The 13,580-nt window shown below is 29.1% G+C and overlaps 1 protein-coding gene across 1 annotated transcript; it reads right to left on the reverse strand.

Annotated features, from left to right (window-relative positions):
• Nucleotides 1-741: 741 nt before the first annotated feature.
• LOC114122920 (UDP-glucosyltransferase 2-like) lies at nt 742-6,444 on the reverse strand. Its single transcript, XM_027985725.2, has 4 exons — nt 4,936-6,444; nt 1,506-1,725; nt 1,200-1,419; nt 742-1,083 (listed from the first exon to the last, which is right to left on the reverse strand). Exons 1-4 carry the CDS (start codon nt 5,773-5,775, stop codon nt 798-800), a joined length of 1,566 nt encoding a protein of 521 aa, XP_027841526.2. The 5' UTR covers nt 5,776-6,444; the 3' UTR covers nt 742-797.
• Nucleotides 6,445-13,580: the final 7,136 nt, after the last annotated feature.

Consider the following 13,580-nt stretch of genomic DNA (forward strand, 5'->3'; position numbering starts at 1 on the left):
AACGTTTAACATATATAATTAAATTAAATTTTTTTGTTAATAATAATTTTAGTACCTATTTATAATTATTTTACTCTATATTAATGAAATACAAACTCAATACTTACTAAAAAAAATTATCTCTATTGAAAGATGCACTTCATTTTTTTTCATTTTACTCGCTATACAATATACACACGTACCTAATCTATAGATCGTGCGTTCAAAAATTAAGTCTCTTAAAAATCATATTTGTTATGAAAATTAATTCTTGTACAAGTCCTATTTTAGATATAATATCGACATAGGTTATATTCTATAGTACTTAAACGTAATTTATTTATTAACATATCAATTAGGTACTTAAATATCGATATTACTGATATTAGGTAGGTATAGGTAATATATAATATGTTATCTTAATCCGTTTTGATAATACTTGTTTCATGTTTGAATTTGAATATTTGAATAAGTGGTATCTAATATTTTTATTTATTACCAACCTACAGGTACGTTCGCAAAAAAAAACTTAACCTTTCGAGGGGGGTTGTGAACCCCCAACCCCCCCTCTGTATACGTGCCTGCCAACTTATATAATAGTAAGTAATATTATACTTACTTTTTTATTACCCATGTTGCCATATGGATAGAGTAAAATTTATTACTAATAGTTAACTTACCTGTATTATCAATATATTATCAATATACCTTAATATGTTTTATATAAACGTGGAGAAAATCTATAAAATAAAAAGAATTACGTTTGTTAAAAATACTTTGTAATATCACAAATCACTTATTAGTTATCAGTTTATTGCCTATTCTGTCTTTGCTTTCACATTCTGATGAAATATTGAAGTGTATTTATAAATATATTTTAACATTTTATAGACAGCAAAAAAAACAACAACAATTAAAAATATTGCAAAAGAAATAACATCCAATAAATAATATTGATACCACGTTAGATTAAGTGAGTGAGATTTTAAATGTGTTGCACCATTGTGACGAAGAACGTACTCAGTCCAGTACACAACTGATTGTGCTGGTGTCATCGGTCGATCTTTGAATATGTTTGAAGTAGTTTTTGCATTTGTCGTATACCTATAGAAAATAATAAATAGTATATAGTGGTGCCTAAAATCAAACTATTTTCTCACATTTTGTTCACTAAAAGGTACCTATTTTACTATAATTAATAATTAATAATTATATTTTACTTTTTATTGTTGACAAGTTCTACAACATGGTTTAATAATGCTTCTTTAGATACAGAAAATAAGTCCATGGAGATTGCCATCCCGGCATTGACTAAATTATCTATATTTCTGTGTTGATCACCAAATAATGGAAACCCAAGAACTGGTACACCAGCATCCACGGCTTCATATAATCCAGATATTCCACCATGACTGATGAATAATTTTACGTTAGGATGCACTAAAGAGTAAAATCAAATATAGTTATCATTTAAAATAAATATCAATAATTAAATTGTTTTTTTTTTTTTTTTTAATTGTATTTACTAAGAATATCTCGTTGGGGAAGCCACTTTTTCATCATCACGTTTTTTGGTTTGTTTTCTAATTCACCTTCATATTTCCATAATATTCTTTGAGGAATTTGTGCCAAAACTTCAATAAACGAATTTTTGATGTTTTCAGGAAGGGAAGACATTTGAACAGTTGAACCAAAAGTGAAATAAATAACTCCATGTGCAGATTGTTCTATAAACTCAAGTATATCCTGAAATCAGAGTATTACACAATTACCTAATTCTGTGGCCCAAATTACACTTATATACTTAATTCAAAATAATTACTCTAACTTTTACAGTGTTAATCATTTTCAAATACCTAGAGACTAGAATAGACTAGAAATGCATAAGATATATGTATTATTATATACCTACCTACTTATATTAAAAAATATTAGTTAACCAAATATTTGTACCATTATTGAAATTTCTAAATATTTCTATGTTCATAAGCGATCTCACATGGGATGCAGCTTTCCTGCAAGGTCCCCCCCAGATTCTATCACAATATTTAGTATTTTTATAACTTACCTAATGTGACCAAAATACCAAAATATAACATCGTACTTTTGTATATAATTTCATATTTTCTAATAGTATAAGACAACTTCAGCAATGGTTAACGGTTTGCTTTTTGACTGTGTCATATATGTTTAGATAGCTAAACGTTAGAAAATGTGTATTATTGTATTTTTTGTTTTTAAAAAAGACACATTGAAAAATTTTATGACATTTTTATGCTTAACTTATAATTGTATAAATCATTATACACTCAATATACTTTAATATAACCAGTAACCACATCCATTTTGTGCAGGAGGATTAATTTCAAAGAACGTTAGGTATTTTCTCTCAAGGTCATAGTTGGAAAAAGCTCAGGAGGGTTATAGGTGAACCTCTGAGGCCTCAAGCAACTGCAGATTACCTCTTTTATGGATCAAAAGTAAAAAATTATCAATACTTTGAAAAATAATAAAAAAATTAAGGAAAAACTGAAATTTTTACCCATAACTGGCTTTCAACAAAAATGAAATTATTTTTTAAGTTTTAATCTAAAATTTTATATGAAAAACTTTATTTTCAACAAATAATTATCAGTTATTTTTTTAAATGTGATATAAATTTAAAAATATTTTTTGTGCTATTTATAGAAGATTTGAAGTTTTCAACATTATTAGTTTTTTTGTATTTATACATAATAATATTTTTGTTTATAAGTAAAAAAAAAAGCTGTGAAAAAAATAATACAAGTTACTATAATATTATATAAGTTATTCTTACATCAATTAAAAAATATAAATTTTCATTTTATTTTTTATTTAAAATTTCAATTTTTTTCTTTTAAATCATCAAGAATCACGAGTACGCGTAATTTATAAATTTTAAATTATTATATATAAATATTAAAAATTCTTTTTATACAAAAAAGTGACTTCCCCCCTGTTTTTTTATAGATAATTGAATTAATACACTTCAAAAATTGAAAACAAATAGTTTAAATTTAGCAAATTAAAGCAATAAAAAAATAATAATTCATACAAAAGTATAATAGGTACGTAATATTAATGTTATTTTAATTATATTTAATTATTTATTAACTATTGTAGGACGTTAAGATTTATTGTATTGCTGTGAATATATTTTCTGAGTGATACTATATAGATTTTAACAATGAAATCTAATTTTAAATTGAGTTGATAATATATTAAGTTTTACTGATTATTATTATTATTATTAAAATATTAAAATATTATGCTGTGTGAAACATTACGAAAACAACTGAATTTTTTTTAAATTGATGTTATTATTTATATATTAGTTGAATTAAACTGAATGAAAATGTGCCTTCTTAAAATAACCATACGAAACTTTTTTTTTATATATATTTTGCTCCAAGTTGAATATTTACTGCGTAAAATGAGTTTTTAATAACAAATAGATGTATGCACCTTGCCCTTTTAAAGCTAAACCGGGACAACCATTTTAAAAATTATATAACCAGATATGTAATTTTGTATGATAGTACTTTAATAATGATTAATATACGTATTTAAAGTAATATTAAACCTTAGCCACTTAAATTAGCTTTCTATGAACACTTGTTATGAAGATATATTAATAGTTATAGTTAAAATTTGGCTTAAGTATTGCACTTCTACGGCACTTGTATTAATTAATACAATTATCTATAAAGTACTAAAGTAAATAGTAAATAATAGTACAATATGAATTAATATAAGTAAATATAATATTGTTATTATATAATGGTTTTTCCGCTTTACACTCTTACGTTAAGGCTAAGTAGCAACATAGTATGAGAATATTACTCGTTCAAACTGTAAATGCACCTACGTGTTTTGTCAATAACTATTGGAAAACTATAGTAATAAATATGCAATTCATTTTATAACCGTAGTTAAATAATAATAAGACTAACCGTATATAGGTATCATATTTTGATGATTTTCAAAAAGTTTTTACAATGCACTTTGGCATAGTAAATAATAAGTAATAAAGTGTAAACTTTAAAATGTATATCATTTTAAAATAGGTATTACAAAGTGTCTCACCATATTTATCCACGTATTTATGTAACTTTAAAACTTACAAAACTATTCAAGTACTTAATGGAAATTAATAATTAAACTTTTAACTGTTTTAAGACGTTAAAACTCGAAATATAGTTCTCTTTATTGGCTGTATTGAGTTTTTATGAAATACAATAACAAACGTTTTGTTTTTAGTTGAGTGCCAATATTATTCTTTACGTAAATCAGCGTAGACGTAATTAAATGATATACAAAGTAAATAAAATACTCAATATATAAATTATTCGGTACCTATTCCAGATGATTCATTTAAGTGTGTATGTTTATTATTTTTAAGATATCGTGTAATTTAATTTAGATAACTTAAAAATATTTTTTTTTTATTTAGTTCTTTGAAAATATGAATTCATTCTTGTGAACGTTGTACCATTAAGTCTAAGGAAATGCACGTGAATATGTTCGTTCCACATAGTGTACAATGGTGCAATCAGCACGCAATCGACATCACAGACATTGAGACATAGCACTATACTCGTCAATATTTGCTCTAGTCCCCGACGAGATGACGTCGACTCAAAACGTTTTGGAACGTATCGTTGCCGATTATAGATACCGTCTCAAAAATCTAAGGGTGCGTTCGGTTTTACTTTTGTTAATCTAATATTAAACACGTCGGTATTTGACGGTAAGTAATTATATTCTCCCCCCGAAACGACGACGTTATGTCTAGCACTCGCCTGCTGCAGCTCGACGCGGGAATACGATTTTGTCGCGTTAAAAAAACGGTCCGGAAATAGTAAGTAACGAAAAAACCGTAATTCCGTCTTTCGAAAAAAAGTCAAAAAAAATCTGTGCACGCCACTGACGTACCTCTGGCAATCCGTTGGGCGGTTTCAGGTGTATGCCGCCGACGTTGACGACGGACGGCGCGACGGGCTTGGCAGGTTCGCTGACGTAATGGCTGTTGACGAACACCAGCGACGGCGTGACCGGCGGCACCGTGTCGTACTCTCTCGGTTCGACGTACCTGAGCGCCGCGTTCGCCAAAACCATTGCCACGGTGCAGTACGCGGTGAGGGCCGCGTTACTCAGCCTTTGCGCGAACGTCCCGGGTATCCCGTGGCCGGACACCAGGCTCGACTCGACCGCGGGATTGGCCGCGTGGCCGGTATGCCAGCGCGCCATCAGCCCGACGGCCGGAAGCGGCGTGACGTAGACGAGCGGCACGCTCAACCGGCCGGCCAGGTACGACGCGCAATCGGACAGGAACGGTTCGACGACGACCGCGTCGAACCGGTGTCGGCCGTCCCGGTGCCGGCGCAGCGCGTCCTCCGCGGCCGGGTGGCCGTAGATCTTGTCGCACGCGTTCCGGCTGAGCCGCACCCAACCGTATACGCGGCCGAACGGATTCTTCCACTTTTGCCGGACGTCCGCCAGCCGGTGGTTGACGGCGGTCAGCATTTCCCGGGACATGTCCACCTCCGTGTAGTTGTCCCGCGGCCGGTGACCGTCCGGCGACGGGAACGGCGTGAACGCGGTGACCGCGTGCCCGTTGTCGACGAGCGCCCGCAGCACGCCGCTCATGAAGTTCCAGTGGCTTATGCCGCCCATCGTCTCCACGGCCAATATGTTCGCGGCGTTCGCGGCGCACGCGGTCGCGACCACCGCCGCGACCGCCGACCACCACGACAGAGCGGGTGACCACCTCATCCCGTCGCTGAAGTGGCGCACGGCGATGTGGTCTATACCGCTGGTGGGGTTGAGTGGGTTCGAGTTTTTCGACGAGGGGTGGCCGGTCGGTCGAGTACAGATGATGGTCGAAAACGGTAAGTATTTTATAGGATTTGCAGTCGTACGCGAAAGGTTATTAAAAAATATATATGACAGTAAACGCGCCTTTTTCGGGTTTTGGACACCGCGGGTGGAATATATTACACTGGTCGCTGAATAATTTCGAGTTCACCGCTAGCGACGACTGCGTCCCGAAATCTCGTCGAATTATATAATATTCTATTCTTAAGACGGTACTCAAGTGTGTGTTTTGTTATCGCCACTGTTTCGCGATACGATTATACACTGAGACGGACGCGCGCGATTTTCGTATCAGACCGCACCCACGACGTGGACGACGACTGCGACTGCCCGACGAGAACGCGTATTACAGGTGGTACAGCGGCCACTAATCGGTTAATCGGTTGAAGTTCGGCGAGCGTTGATGACCGGTTGGCATAGGTAATTACCAATTATACTGTAATGATATATACCTGTATATAGACTTGAGAGCCTGACGCGTCATTACTTTGACGAACTGGTGAATGTGTGTAAGCGTAATGCTGCAAAATGCGAATTGCATCACCGACGTGTGGCTGACGTTAGTCGTTATACGGTAATAGTAACCATTGATCGGCGTGTTATTATCATTTGGAAAAAAAAATACTTAAAAATAGGCGTAAAATATGTTACGTTAATATTACATTGCGTAACATTAATTTTTATGTTTAGCCGTGTAGTTATTGTATTTATATACATATGTTATTATTATAAGCTTTGTGATGATCTTACACGTCTGGTACGGGGCAAAGGTGGGCAAATGCAAACCAAAAATTTAATTTTGTCCCCCTCCACCTAAATTACATATTAAATGTTGAACTTTTAATCCAGTCTGCAAAATTATTTTTAAATCGAGCGTTTTATTCATATTTTGTTAATGGTATATCAGTTATCACTGATGACCTGATTGGAGATTATTATTTATTTATATTCACTCGTCAACTCGTTAATTTTAATCGGGTTCTTGAAGCTACGTTTCTGTTATACTATAATTTGCTATATCATAATATTCACATTTTTATAGTTTTAGAAAGATGATAAAGGTTTTTTCATTATGATTTGTTTTCTTTTTACTGTGAAATTGTACATAATATACGTATGCTGTATAATATTTTATAATGAAATGTAAATAATACACCCTCCATGTCCGTGGTATTCAATAACAATATTTCCTTACTGATTTTTCAAAAATTTTTATAATTGTGAATAATTAAACCAGAAAAATTAACGTCTATTTTTTTCATTCGTGGTGAACATACGTGTTAAATAAACTGCGTCAGAAGATATTATTGAACAATAGATTTAGCTGAATGTATAAATATGCAATGTACCAATGATATTAATTTAAATAATTATTAGAAGTTATCAATTGGATTCAATTTAATAATAACTATAACTATTATAATAAATAGAAATCCAGACTCCAATTTATTAATAATAAGGGCTTACTCGGGAAGTTAAAAATGAGTATCTCATACTTTAATTTATAAAACGTATGCATTTCAATTTTAAAATAATTATTTTGCCCTTATAGGTTCAATCATACCCTTATAGGGTAAATATTATAGATAGTTCCAGTTCAAGTGGCAGGGACAAAAAAAAAAAATCAAACTATGAAAAGAACGAACTTTTTAAGCCTGAAACAAATAAAAACAATATATTTAATATGTCCAACGAAAATTGTTTATATATTACAGTATTAGTTATTGAAAAAACTTCTAAAAATGTAAATTAGTTTAAAAGTTGTTAATAAATTAGATTCCATTCATAATAATTAATAATAAAAGAATAGTACTATCATATATATTTTAATTTAATATAAATAATAAAATCTATTAATACTTAGATACTAGGTTCAATAAAGTTCCTCTTTAAAATACAAAATATTACATTTGTTTTGATTATTTATTTAGAAAATAGAATATTACTTACCCAAAATATTTTTCCCGATTCTTTTCTGAAAATAGGAGGTAGCCAAGTATAAACGCTCTCAAGGCCGTACATGAAGGAGGTTTGGGGGTTTACCCTCCCCTCAAAATTTAAATTATACAACTTACTTAATTATAATAATTTAAATAATAATGAAAATATTATTTGATTTAACCTCCCACCCTCACGAAAATTGGTTCCAACTACGGCCTTGAATGTTCTACCAAGAGAAAATTGTGACCGGTTTTTTCCACCTAGTAAAAATATCTGATGTCATCACTATAACACGTTATTAAACATTACGTAAATATTAATATTATCGTTATTTGTAGTACATACCAATTACATTTTTGTTTCACTCAGTATTACCATATTATTCCTGTTTATCTTAATGTATAGTATGTAATTATGATTTATTTTAGATAACATTAAAGTTAAGTAGTGATTAAATATTTCAGCATTCATCTATTAACTAACCTACGTTTTAGATTCATCGAATTTTTTTTAAGTCGATTTGACTTAGAACCAGGGCCGTATTTATGCCTAGGCCCGGGCCTAAGGCGGCAAATTTTGTAAGAAATGGAAAAAAAAATCATACAAATATTTACTATTATAGGGCGGCACTTGTTCTAAATCCGGCACTGCCTAGAACCCTTTATCTTAAATTCAAAATCGACTAAATGATGAATATTCAGATTTTTTAAAAATGTTTAATTTACCTATATCACCTAACTGTAGATTTTTAGTTGAGACATAAATTTATTGATTTTACAATGTTTTTTTTTGTGTAGGTACCTATGTATACAACTATATGAGTGTACGATATGTATTCAAAAAAATGTTTCGATTATAAACTTGGAAGGTTGTTTTGGATAGAAAATTGAATATAATTTGTATTTTAATCAAGTCAAAATTAAAAATCTGTAATATTAAAAAAAAAAAAAAATCAAGTAAAAGTGGGAATTTTTACGTAACTCCTGTTTTTGAAAAAATCAATTTTGTTTTTTAGATTTAACTAAATTTTGTTGTTGTTAAAAATTCATAACATTTTAAATATTTGGACTTGAAAATTTAATTAATTTAAGTTATAGACTAGCTCATTTTTTTTAGTTCAAATTTGTTTTAAATACTCATACTACAATATTTTCATACACTATTTATATGTGTATGTACTATATAGGTATGATATATCTAATCATATTCTATTGTCACAGACTGCGGGGTTAAAAATGTTGTTTGAGCTATATAATTTAGTATAATTTTCTTAATAAGTCATTATTTACAATTTTATCGATAAAAAAAAAAAAAAAATATTTTTATTACAATTATAAGAATTTTTACAATCAAGTCCATAAACACAATTAAATAATTAATAACCGAAAAATATAGTTCATAATAAATATATAATAAATAATTATGTCATTAAAATAATTTTACGTCCCTACATATTTATTAATTTGTATTGATTGATACGAGATAGAGAATTTTATATAACTTTCTATGTATTATCATTGTGTATCCTAATATTGTTTGAAGTTTTCTCATTTTTTAAAGTTCAATTTGTAAATCCATTTTTTGGTTTAGATTTATAACTTTTTGTATGGAATGACAAAATGAATACAATTTTAGTAGATACACGTCGAAATCACTATAGATAAATTTGACTTCCAACGGACGAGGTAATAGTATACACCTATACATATTATATAGCAGTTAGGATAGAAGCTTATATAATTTATATATTGTACTTTTGTTTGGGGTCTTAAGAGGATGAACCGGTGTTATCGTTTATAACAGAATTGAATGTGGCGTTGGTTTGCGAATTTGTGTACAGTACAGTGAACTCAGCAATCGCTGCCCACGTTTTTGCAAAACGAAGAAATAAAAAATAAAAAGTTATATTGGATCTTGAGCATAGATGGAAAATTGAATTTATATAATATTATGTAAATACATACATAATGTGCACACAATGTGCAAAAACACAAAATACTGTGTTTACTACGAAACGACTGATGTAATAATGATATTATCGTTGTTGCGACGAGAGAATTGCGCGTGCCTAATTCATATTAAACAAGGATTAGATACTATCGGGAGTGATAGCAGCAGCAAAGAAACAGCTTGGAATGAGTCAGTAGGGTGATAATTTTCCTAAAGGTCTAGATTTTTTTTTTATAGATCTAAGTTGTTGAGTATAAATGAAAAATTCCTTTTTCAGTGTGTCATTCGATGTTTGATGCATGACTAAAATCATTGCTGTAGTCATCTGAAATTAAATACCATAGCTGTATCAATTAGTGATTATTCAAAGAATTTACAGAGTAAGGTATAGACAAACGAGATTCTTTAGGAGACTTAAGAATTTGTTTGGTCTATGAAGTTGATTAACATCGATATTTACGTTTACGAATGGATCACCCTGTGTGATAGCGGGACTGTAAAACAAGAATAAAATATAATACGATTAATAAATAAGGAGTACTAACTATTAAACATTTCTTTGGCGATGGAGATCGAGTACAAAACCATGTGGGTATTATGAACGCGACGCAAAGACATCCTTAAATAATAATTATGTGAATTATTTTGTGAGCGTTCGAGAAAAAAAATTATTTAATTTATTTACAACCATGGTTTAGAGCTCGAATTTATTATTATTGATAATTTTATAATTGTATTACTGACACAGGCATAATAATGGTCATTGTTCAATTTATCATGTCTATTTTAAAATAAACGCATTGACGTATTGGTATATTATACAGGATTTACAATAGTATTGGAAAAATAAATCAATGTCTCTTTGTAATTCCAGCTACCACACTTAAAATAATTAAAAAAAAAATATATATATAATTTAAATTACAAAATGTATGAAATAGGTAGTATAAAATTAGCGGTTGAAACTTGAAAGTAATCAGACTTGTGCGCCGCGTTATATTTGTAGGTCGTAAATATGCAATGATCAAACTTTTCAATAACAATTTTACAGAATATAGTTGCTATTACTAATAGCTACAGATAGCTCCTGGATTCATGTAAAATAAATACTTTCATAACCATGTATAGAAATTCCCTATCTATATTAATACTTACGGATAACAAGTCAACTAAAAAAAATCTTATGACTAACCTAACCTAAATCAGTTTTGAAAATTTGAAAACCAGTGAAAGTATCTCCAAACTTAGATTAAAACTACATCTATAGCTTACCTTAAGATATTATCTTCCTAAATGATCATTCAAAACTAACAAAACAACTAATAAAGAATATATTTTTATGTGCATTACGATTACTTCTTTGTAATATTTTTATTGTAGAATAACATTCAATAACATGTTGATAAAATTAATGAAATAATAATAATGATGATAAAGTTATAATATAATATTATGATAGTCAAATATATTTCTGATACTTATTTTTTAGTTTTATGTGTTTTGGTATTCGTAAATAACATCAATATACTTAACGTAGCTTAACTATTTCTAATTATTGTTACTTGGAATTTTCTCTCATTAGTAATATTACAATACTGAAAGCTATACTTACTCAGTACTAAGAATGAATACACAACCAAGAATAATAATTAAAATACAATATTTTACTCTTACAATGTTTCCTTTTATGTACGTAACATTACTACTATTATGCACATTTTATAGTATACGAGTAGGTACTATAATCTAGAAGATATTATAGTATAATTTTCACTACCTAACCCAGTGGTTATCAAATTTTTTTCGGTGGTGCATTTTTTTGAACTAAATTCAGTCACGGTGACCTGCTATGAATACCACTGAAAATATACATAAAAAATTAACATTTATTCTTATTGATAATCAGTTTTTATTATTTTACTAGATATAAATCATACAGCCGATTTAAAATAAATAAATTTTTATACTAAAAAAAATAATGAAAAATATTAAATTTACGAATTTATATTTACGGAATTTACATGGTAATTACAGAGACTGAACCCATGAAATGTTCTTTTTACAAGATAAATTCGAAATTAATAAAAATTACAATAATTTTTAAATAATTTTTTATATAAGTCATATTAAACGTTTTTTATTCGGTGCACAGTTTGGGAACTACTGACCTAACCAATTGCATTAATATTTGACTTAATGTGCTAAAAGCCTAAAATGTATACTAAATAATTATTTTTTTTAAGCAACGTTATTTTATACTATAGTATGAATTATGAAAAAAAAAATTGTATTATACTTACGTGAATCGAATAATATTTTAAACCAATAACTCAGGTTAAATGTTTAGTTAATAAGTAATATTTCAGTTTTTAAAATGATTTTTCCGATTTCAATTGTTTACCTATATATTTTTAGTTTTTTAGATGAAGAATAATGTATGGCATGTTAAATAAAAAAACAATATTATTTATTTATTTTATGGTATCTATAAAAATGTTTAAATGTTCTATTTGATTTCCCATAATCAATCAAACATCATCATATCGGAATTCATATTCATTCCATGCATATCCATTGTAATAATTACAATTATTATTATTATTAGTCAATTATTGACTTTGCCAATTTTTTAGTTTCTGTGTAGTTGATAACAATATTGATATGTACATAGTATCTTTGGTGTATCTTCTAAAAAAGTAGTAGTTAGGTACATAGTATAAAATCATCCGATTTTAATCTAGGGATTTAGTATGATTCATTTAATAACAATATAAAAAGAAAAGTTTTCAAAAATTAGAAATATTTATCATCATAATTTTATGATGAACATTTCTTTTGGTATTGTTTCGTTTATATTTTGAGTTAAAGAAACAAATTATAGTTTAATAGGATTTTGATAAAAATTAAATTGAAATACCTTCTAAAAGTTGATCAAAAATTTATTGTACACGTATTTTTTAACGAATAGGTCAGAAAAAGATAAATTGAAATTATTCAGAATTAATATTAACTTTTACGGAGTTTTTAAATGTACATTTTACTTATTTAAATCAACTTTATTTTAATTAAAGGTGTAACTGAAGTACCTATCTATAGACGGTTAAATTACAATGACTAATAGTAAATGTTGCACGGGGAGTATTTCAGAAATCTGAATTCTGTCTTCTGAGTTACAAACGTAAATGAAAACTAAACAGTAATATAAATTGATTGGTACACCAATACCGCAGGCGGCATAGACCAATACCTACCTATTATAATTACTATTTACTTTGATAAGGATCATTATTTACTAACCAACATATAAATTTTGAGAAGTTATTTTAAACTAATACGCAATGACTTGCCTGCTTACAACTTTACCACTTTAAAACTATTCGGGATTGTGACTGGTTATGCTATTATAAAGCAAACTGAAATAACATTTTAGCTATACACTTGCAGGTAGATATTGTTTTACTTATTTTAATGAATGATGATTGTTTACATTTGTATGTATTCATTTTTTTTTACACTCAATACAAGTTATCAAATATACAATTTGCTTATTCATAGGTATTTATTATAGATAATGGCAATGTTGTATTATTATTATATTATTCATAAAATATAAAAAATACAAATTTTATTTATTGAATAAATTAAATTAAAATAAGTTAAATTAAATTTTGTGAACAGAAGAAGCACTGAAAACAGAGTATGCCAAGACTTCTTGAATTATATATAATCTTATATAATCGATAATCTTGAGTATTGTTTTTAGAACAATTACTAATATTCAATTTTTCTTCAATTTTATATTTCTAATCAAA

Source organism: Aphis gossypii, chromosome 2 (genome assembly GCF_020184175.1).
Source record: "Aphis gossypii isolate Hap1 chromosome 2, ASM2018417v2, whole genome shotgun sequence".
Classification (NCBI taxonomy): Eukaryota; Metazoa; Arthropoda; class Insecta; order Hemiptera; family Aphididae; genus Aphis; species Aphis gossypii.

Bases quoted from the DNA above. Each gene is read 5' to 3' on its own strand.
- LOC114122920 (XM_027985725.2), bottom strand. From the start codon at position 5,775: ATGAGGTGGTCACCCGCTCTGTCGTGGTGGTCGGCGGTCGCGGCGGTG. The intron at 1,420-1,505 runs GTAAATACAATT...TTTACTCTTTAG, and splicing joins TCCCCAACGAGATATTCTTA to TGCATCCTAACGTAAAATTA. The intron at 1,084-1,199 runs GTAAAATATAAT...TATTTTCTATAG, and splicing joins GAACTTGTCAACAATAAAAA to GTATACGACAAATGCAAAAA.